The sequence below is a fragment of the Microtus oregoni genome, unplaced genomic scaffold (genome assembly GCF_018167655.1).
Source record: "Microtus oregoni isolate MIOR12 unplaced genomic scaffold, Mior012 000023F_ref0000262, whole genome shotgun sequence".
In the NCBI taxonomy this organism is placed as follows: domain Eukaryota; kingdom Metazoa; phylum Chordata; class Mammalia; order Rodentia; family Cricetidae; genus Microtus; species Microtus oregoni.
The window spans coordinates 35507965-35517374 of NW_024543082.1; the positions used below are offsets into that span (position 1 = coordinate 35507965).

General features: G+C 50.1%; 1 protein-coding gene across 1 annotated transcript; it reads left to right on the plus strand.

The window, feature by feature from the left end:
• The first annotated feature begins 2765 nt into the window (after window positions 1-2765).
• Smim34a (small integral membrane protein 34A) lies at window positions 2766-3278 on the plus strand. The gene has a single exon (XM_041672940.1). It carries the CDS (start codon window positions 2766-2768, stop codon window positions 3276-3278), a length of 513 nt encoding a protein of 170 aa, XP_041528874.1.
• The last annotated feature ends 6132 nt before the right edge of the window (window positions 3279-9410 follow it).

Sequence of the window (9410 nt, forward strand, 5' to 3'; positions counted from 1 at the left end):
GAAGTGAACTCTTCACTTGCAGTGGGATAGGTTTTGCTTGGGTTTGCTCTGCAGTGCTTGGGTGCCACCTGGGCACACTGGGGCTGTGACCTGCAGGACGGAGCCTGTCATCGTCTCCTCTCCCCTCTGGGGCAGCCCCTTGAATTTGCCTCCTGAGAGTCTAGGCCAAGACCAGCTCATGGACGGTGAGTAGCGGGAGCGACTGCCCTGTCAGTGAACAACAGGTGTCGGTGGGCATGCCCCTGCCACGGGACATATTCATCCTTTATAATACAAGCTAGTTTGCTCTCTTCCTACATAGACAAAGCACGCTGATTGCATCGTCGATATAGTTAGCTTCTTTCAAATTGAGAGCAGGCTGACTTGAAAGCAACTGAATGTCTGTTGCTCTTAGCTGGGTAGATTCTATTCTGCATTTGAATATATAACAGCATTCTAGCAATTTCCAGGAAGTCCTATGAGTTTATACATGCATTTTAACTTTAAAAAATTTTCCTCACACTAATCAAAACTTACTGTATTCTTATAGGGTTGATTTGCTACTTAAAAAATAATAGTAATTGTGAGATTTTTTTTCCTCTTGTGCTTCCTCAAAGTCCTAAACTATTTATTTGACCAGCGTGTAGAAATACTTCCAAGAGCTACAGTTCTGAGTCTAATCTCACTGGTCCTGGGCTCTGTGTGGCTGGAAGATTCACATTTAATCCGTCCTTTATGTAAAACAAGTAGGAGCATCCACTCATTCCGGCAAGGAACTCTGATTTAAAGCAAACTCTGATGTCGTGCTTTAGAAAACAGCGCAGCAAACAAACGTCCAGGGGGCGGGAGGTGTGAGACCATGTGGTGGGCCCGCAGACTGAGCTGAAGCCAGCAAAGACACTCGGGGGATGTGGCTTCTCTGGCTTCCTCTGCAGAGAACAGTTTTGAGTTAAACAGCAGCTGAGATCTTAATCTTCCCATCAGACAAGAGCAAGCGATGTCTTTGCCCAGAACCAAAGAGACTAGAAAAGGCAACTTGTACTTCTTGTTTGTGAAAATTAACTTATTTTTAAAACTAAGTACATACCATATAACCAAAGTGCGCAAAGTCCATCTCACACCCCCAGTTCCCTTCTCGGGGCAACCAGGGCACCCATTTCTTGTGTATTCTCCCAGTTATACTGCTGTGGCTTGGAGGAGGTGGTCATTGGAAGAGTGACCTTGACGGGGACTCTGGAAGTCCAGCCACCCGTTCTCTTTCTTGGCCACCATATGGAGAGCCCCTTCCTCCTCCACACACTCCTCCATTGTACTGCTCTGTCACAGACATGGAAACGATGGAACCAAGTGACCACAGGTGAAAGCCCTGCACCTCTGGGACCGAATGGTCTTTCCTTTTCATAATCTCATTCACCTCAGGTACCTGCGTCAGGGAAGGGAATCTGGTTGAGCGTACGCTCATAAACTACAGGCAAATCAATGCACTCGCAGGTTTCCACACTATGTCTGTTTTAGCTTAGTTTTCACTGACTAATGTTTAGATCTAAAAATCTCTTCAGGGCTCCTCTGCATGGAAATTCCACATGTATTTCACCCTCACGTGGGCTGTAATGACTTAGTTATCCATGAGTTCCTCGGCAGCTTGGGAGGATTGGTTCCAGGGTTCCCACAGTTAGAGAATCTATGAATGCTTAAATCGTTTATGTAAAATAATATAAAATTTGAAAATACCCTGTGCACATTCTCCTGTGTGGCCAGTTGTAACTGCTACACAAACAGCTGTCACAATGTACTCTTTGGGGACTAACAGGAGGAGAGAGGCCCTTGGGTATTCAAGACAGACTCAGTGTTTCCTTCGCACATACTCCTACAGGGCTGGTTCAGTCTGTGGATGGGGGCCCGCCAATCCGGGGGCTGTCAATCCGGGGGTCACCAATCCAGGGGTCGCCAATCCGGGGGTCGCCAATCCAGGGGTCGCCAATCCAGGAGTCGCCAATCCGGGGCCCGCCAATCCGGGGGCCGCCAATCCGGGGCCCGCCAATCCGGGGGCCGCCAATCCAGGGGTCGCCAACCCGGGGGCCGATTCTGCAGTTCAGACCTGTGCTAGAGCGTCTTTGGGACCAGCTGCTCGGGACAGGTGGCAGGGTCAATAAGTGCATCTTGAGTGTCAATAGAGCCCGCCAAGAAGCCTTCTGTACTGATGGGCTTGATTAGCACTTGACAGGAGGGCCTTGTTACCCCGTCCACACACACACAGGGAGTTCTGAAGCGGCACAAGCTAATGAAAAAAGTTCCATTTTTATTTACACTTCCCTCATGGTGACATTTTCCTTTACACTGAAGGTCCTTCCTCTTTTTCCTGTGATCTGATTGCACATTTTCCTGCTGAGATTTTAGATTTTTTCTTCTTTTAGGACTGAAGGCTGATGAGACAATCGGCAGTATAAACGGTGGTTTCTATAGTTTGCCATTTGTACATTTTTAAGCTTTAATTTTTCAGTTATGTATTGGTGAATGCTGTGCATGAGCAGGTGCCCAAGGGGACCAGAAGAGAGCATAGGATTCCTGGAGTAGAGGGCCCTCTGACATGGGTGCTGGGAACTGAATTCAGATCCTCTGCGAAAGCAACACCCACTCTTACCCACTGAGCTGTCTCTTCGGTCTCCTAGATTTTGGTCTTCTGACATGCAAACACATTTAAACAATGTGAAGTGTGGTTAAACTTGATGACGTTATAGTCAAGAACTCGTCTTTTGAACTGCTGATTTCTGAGGATTGTGGCACGTATGTCGATAGGTTCTCACTTTGCACACAGAAAGCCTCCGAAAGCTGTTCTGAGCACTCGCTCCTCCACTCTTAGCCCAGGACACTGTCTCATCTGGCCTTTCTGTTTCCCAGTGATCAAATGGAAACCCCAGGATGCCTTCAACCAGACCCAGCCCAGCAGCTCCTTCTTACGTGACCCTGTGGAGGGGAGGAACAGCACCAATTCCACCAGGACCCTGAGGCTGTCAGACGCGGCCAGTGCCACCTGGTACATCCTCGCCATCATCGGCATCTATGGTGTGATCTTTGTCTTCCGGCTGGCCAGCAACATCCTCAGGAGAAACGAGAGGTCCCTGGAGGACATTTATTACTCAAACTTAACTTCCGAACTCAAAAGGAAAGGGTTTCAGAGCAAGGTGGCTAAGTGCTCCCTGATCATCCACAACACAGCTGCCCTTCAGCCTCAACAAGACGACCCAGAACCAAAGGGTGAGAATGGCAGGCTCCACACAGGAACCCAGGCGGTCCCTTGAAAGTCAGGGCCAATAGACGACTATTGGGAGGCCTTGGCTGTTTTGCAGGTGGAGGAGTTTGGGGCCTGCCTGGGATCTTAAAGAAGGAACTGAGCCCTGGATGAGGGCAGGGTGAGCATCTCTGGCCATGACACTTCTGAGTATGAAGAGCCATCAGCAGCTTATGGCTCAGATTTTCCTGGGATAAGAAGAAACAATAGAAGCCACAGGTCAGAGGGAGACTCAGGGTACTCGGGGATACTCCTGAGGGTAAAGGGATGGCTTCTTGTCATGGGTGAAGGCTGAACCTGGAGTCAAATTCTTGGGATTAATGCTCACCTTCTAGGGATCATATCCTTTTATTGAGTGGCAGTTGATCACCTGGGAGTTGGGATTGTCCCCAAAAGTGACTTCATTTTAAAGACTTACTCCCTTGAATTTAGGACCAACGTGTTCATAGCTGAAGCTAAGAGTTCTTCAGTTTCTTTGAAAGAGCTGGGTACATTGAACAAGCCAGCCACTTTGGACTCAGGAACCCCAGGTTCTGGTCTGGGCATGGTTAGCCCTGTTTTGCCATCTGAGAACCTATCAATGCGCTTCTGTGAAACTCAGCTTACAGTCACCTGAGGAGAACAGTGTCAGAGCTGCCCAGTGCAGCACGAAGATAAGCACTGGGGAGATCCTGCATGTGGCTGCGTTTGCAAATTCAGAGGACACACACAGAGGCGGGTGGTGGTGGTGACAATGGGCACAGCGAATGCGGCTGGATCAGGTGGCAGCAGCAATGACAATGACGGTGTTGATGGCTTTAGTACTTGGTGTTTTCAGAATTCAGATCCTTTTTGAATTAAATTTTAGTTAGCACTCAAATGTACTTATTATATTTCCATACACCATTATACTATGATCTTGCTGATGCTCCCTCAGTCCCTGCTCTTCTCTTGCCGGCCTCTTCCTTTTTCCAAAGAGCGTCCCTTTCTGCTTTCATGTCACACGTTGTCACCTCCTCTTGCTCCCCTGCCTTTAGATCTCTGCATCCTCCCTCATAGCTTCTTTCCACTTTCTTGTGTACAAACACACACATATGAATATATAATTCAGTCTGTCTCTACACAGATCTCTGTGTGTGAATGTGCATGTGTGTAAATATATCTGTGGTGTATTGTATCTACCTACAAACACACACACACACACACACACCACCGAGAGGTTCTTAGAGGAGCAGTGGGGAGGCAGGTAATCCTGGCCAGCAGTTAGGGGTTGCAAAGGTTCCCTCCTAGAGCATCCCAGGGCCCCGGCACCCACAGAGCCAGGAGCCAGAGCAGATCATATTTATAAACAACTGCCCTCTCTCGGTTCTGTGTAGTTCATGGACACCCCCATCAGCCAGACACTCCCAAACCTGGCAGGGATGACATCAGCGTGGGACACAGGGATTCTTGTCCAGGATATATGGACCCTGCCAGGAAGTATGTATGAGATGCCCGATAACAATTACAACAGAATTGAAAAGATTGATTGATCTATCATAGGACAGGCAGGAAAAGAGACGCATGCCATCCAGCCTCAACATTCATGCTGTAAGCAGACACTTCTGAAAACTCGACACCGTGGACGAGGTCAGCCACAGCCATTTGTCATGCCTGCCATGCCATGTGCTCACATGCCTGGAGCTCTCTGGAGAATATGAACACTGACTGCCACTGTCCCTTGTCAGGAGGGTGCTGTCCTGTCTGAGGAGTGGTAGTCCTCCTGGCTTGTGAAAGGCCATCGTCACCTTCTACACAAGTGGCCCCCAGTTTGTTCAGGTCAGGCATGGACCGGTCTCACCAGTACATAGGCAGCTGGGAGCTGCCTTATCTCCAAGCCAGGCGGGTTCTTCGTCCCAGAGCCCCTACTTACAAATACATGTCACACGGGTTCCCTGAAAAGCTTAGTAAAACCACACATAAAAGCAGGGGCCACCTCGATCCCACACTCTGGAGTGCTCTAGGGCCAGACAAGATTTCTGTCAAGGGTGAAGCTGACCTGCCCCCGGAGGGGTAGGACAAAGGCTGGCCCCTCTCATAATCCAAGTCTCTAGGGGTCCAAGAAAGAACCCTGAGGTTTATAAGGACTTGGAGGACACAGGCCATGTTGCTTGGTTCCACATGTGACCAAAACACTTGGGAAAGAATAATCTCAAGGAGAAAGGGTTAATTTGGAATCCCAGCTGGAGAGGGTCTGGCCAGAGTCACCTAGGTACTTGGACAGAACATCACGGTGGCAGGATGCTCCTACCCTGTGTGCCCTGTTGCTGGGGCCTGTGAGGGTGCATCTTCCCTTCATGGCAGGTAGGATGCAGTGAGAGAAGGGACTGGGGACCAGGCAAAACCTACAGAGGCACACCTCCTGGGACCCACTTCCTCCAAAGTTTATATACCATGTCTGAGAATGAACCATCATCTAGGGATAAAATTTACAAAACACAAGTCTGTGGAAGGGGGAACACCTCACACATAAACCACAACACAGACACACCTTGGACCCGGCAGTGGGCCATGATGGAGTACGTCATTCAGTCTAAACTCAGAGCAGGGATGCTCTTAGGGGGATACCGTTCACATGGGCCAAAGGGACACATGGGCTAAAGGGGTTCTGTGGGAAGGGTACAGGGGCCATTAAGTCTACGATGGCAGCCATTAACCCTTTAAGGTACAACGGAGGGAGGGTCTAGTTTGAAGGGTCTTGGGCAGTGCTGCTGCAGGGACACACACCAGCCTTGACCACCCGCTCACAGATGCTGCAAAGGAGGGTCAAGGAAGCCGAGACCCAAGAGAAGCTAAGCCATTTGTATGTCACACAGCCAGCAGAGGCTTCAGTACAGTGTCTATCAGAGTTCGAAGCCCCGTGACGTTTCTATTACATCTGCCTAGCTTGCCTTCAGTTACTATAATGAACGCCATGACCAGCACAACTCGGGGGAAGAAAGGCTCTTTTTCAGCTCACACTTCCAGATCAGTCCATCACTGAGACAAGTTGGGGCAGGAACTCAAGAGGGAACCGACGCAGAGACCATGGAAGAACACTGCCTACCAGCTTGCTACCTGGCCCTGCTCATTAGCCTTCCTACACAGGCCAGGCAGCTGGGAACGCCACGAGAAGACGGCCATGGGAGGGCTGCAGGCCCGAGGAAGGCATCCTCACACTAAGGTTGGCTGACAGGACATTCATGAGGGTTGTGTGTACACCTACAGTCTCACATGTGCCTACACACATAAAGACACATCCATGTCCACATCCATGTGTGCATGTGGAATCATCTCCACACACAGGCATGTACTCACATATGTTACTATACCCCCACATATATACATATACATATGTATATACACCTATATATCATACACATCACACACGCATCCTTACACACACGCATACTCCCATGCTCTGTCCTGACCAACGATCCTCGTTCCGGAAAGCACACTTTACACCAATGCTTCCTTTCAAGGATTTCCTTTTAAAATGTCAAGGAGTTTGCTCTTGGTTGAGAAGAGAAGGGAGGGCACTTAGCCTCTCTCTGTCTGCTTTGTAAACAGGGCGATGGTGTTTATTTCAATAACATGGGCACAGGGATTGATTACTAGATAACAGGTAAAGGGGAGAGAGCCGCTCCCAGGACTAACACATTGTTTCCCAGTCACTAGCAGCTGGGCCTGCACGGCTGTATGGTGATCTAACATGACAGAGCCACTTTCTCATTGGAAATATCACCCCAGGAGCACATCTGGGGAGACTGGAAGGGTCCAGCAGTCAGTTACACACACACACACACACACACACACACACACACACACACACACGAGGCAGGGCTGTCTGCTGAGCTTTGGTTCAGTTTGTTCTCAGGACCTCTTCCTTCTTGTCAAGTCAGACCCATAAGAGATAGGGACAATGCCACAAAGGAGCCACCAAGGGAGCCAGGCAAGGGCAGAGGTCCTCCAGTCTATGATCAGAAGAGGCTCTTGGTTAGGAACCTGTCAGGTTCTTGGGTCAACTGTCCCCTGAAGGTGTCTTGTAGGGGCTGTAGGTGTAGGGCGGGATGAGCTGGAGCTGGATCGGAGAGTCTCAGCCCAGCGGACTCCAGTGCCCAGGCAGTGGGCCACAAAGGCTTGGACCTGAGCAGTCCCCGGGGGTGACCTCAATGCCCTGCTGTGCTGCCCCTGGGAGCCCCAACAGTGCACATCTCAGTGTAATCTGATTAAATCAGTAAGTGTTGTGGCTTCCAAACAGCGGGGCTGGGGCTGTGCAGTGAGAAGCTAGCCACAGTATACATCTGTTTATAGTGGCAGCTGCCTGAGGCTTAGTGGGAGGTTGGATTCTTTTGTGTTTTGTATGACTAGTTTCTAAGTACTGTGACCTCTGAGTGACATTCAGCAAAGCTCCAGGATCCCAGGGGTCCTCTCAGGAGTCCTCCCTTGACTGGCTTACCTCAACCCCAAGTCCTACTTGCTCTAACATATCTCCAAAGGCAACTAAATTTGTGCATCTTATATTAAATTCTTATTTTCACTTTTTGTCAGATGCACCCACTGTGAAATGCTAACTTGCTTACTGAACTGGTAAGGAACAAGACATATGAATACCCAGTAGCAAAGACCACAGCCTTTATGAGGGCCGCTGTGTGTGGTTTGGCCTGGCCCCTCCTCTGCCATTCTTGTAGATGGGAATCTGCACACTTATCGTGGGGGTTGACAGCACTGTGTATTGAGGGCGGGAACTGTGGTGGGGGGACCTGCTCAAAACAAGGAGGAACGGAGGGAAGGAGGGAGAGAAAGAGGGGGGAGGAAGACGCATAGAGACAGAGGACCAGGACAGACAGCAGGCGCACAGACCAGAGTTTCTGTCCCCCTAGCACACATCTGACAGCTCCTGAAAGCTCCTCCTCCCCAGTGGCCCTAGAGGGTGGGGGCCAAGCCTAGTACACAGCCTTTGTAGAACGTTTCCTATCTGCCCTCTAGCTCTGGGAGACCCGAACCAGCAGGGGGTACTGTCACTCCTCAGGTGTGTGAAAGGACAGACTGACCACTTGGCAACCGGGATGTGCATGGACAGCATCAACACAGGGAGGCCGAGTGACTTCACTCTGGGAAGTGTTGTCCCTTGAGCTGCGACTTCATTCACACGGGCAGCCACCGGTCCATCTCCACCCCCATCTACTCTCACTGACTTTTGGTCACCACTTTGAGTCTCTCTAACCCCACCGTCCCCTGGATAGAGTCTGCAGCCTCCATAGAACCATCAGATTCCAGTCCCCTGGAGTCTAGGAAAGTAGTGGAACACAGTTATTTAACGATAGTTTCTAAAGCGTGCTTTAACAATAGGTGTTACTCGGGGAGGAGATTGTTGCTGGAGTGGGATTTTACTGCGGCACAGCCTTTGCAATAAGAAGAGAGACAGAGAAGTCCCAACCCTGGCACAGCCTGGGGACATGGGACTTGAAACCAAGGCATAGTGTTGGGTCAGTGGCTGGGAAACAATCAAGACCAAGAATTAGGAATGAGGGGCTCTCTGTCTAACAAAGCCTCCCAGGGTCCTTGCTGAAGACAATCAAGGGAGCAGATATCACCTGGGAGGTGGTGGAAGACAAGCCTGATGCCATCTGTTGAGTGGGGTTTCCACTAACACTGGACTTCACAGGCAGCGTGCACATGGACCTCACAAAACTGAGGGAAATTGAAATGTGGTCAGGCCACAGGCCTGTAGAAGCACCTACCTCTTCCTCAACCTGAAGGAAAGGCCACTGGTGGGGAACCTCCTTTAGATAATGGCCTTTGAGAGGATGGACCAGGTTGGGCATGGCCTGGGATACCAAAAAGTGTGCCTGCCCACCCCACCCTCCTTCTCACCTGGATGCTAGGTTCGGTTCCATTTCCCAGTTCATATGGAGGCCTGTGATCTGTGAGTTCCCCCTAAATAAAGAACCCGTTATTATACTCAGTTCAGAGCGAGTGTGGGATTATTTATTTATTAAAGATTTCTGTCTCTTCCCCGCCACCGCCTCCCATTTCCCTCCCCTCCTCCAACCAAGTCCCCCTCCCTCGTCAGCCCAAAGAGCAATCAGGGTTCCCTGCCCTGTGGGAAGTCCAAGGACCACCCACCTCCATCCAGGTCTAG

Excerpts from the sequence above, each read along its gene's own strand:
- Smim34a (XM_041672940.1), top strand. The coding sequence starts at position 2,766 with ATGTCGATAGGTTCTCACTTTGCACACAGAAAGCCTCCGAAAGCTGTT.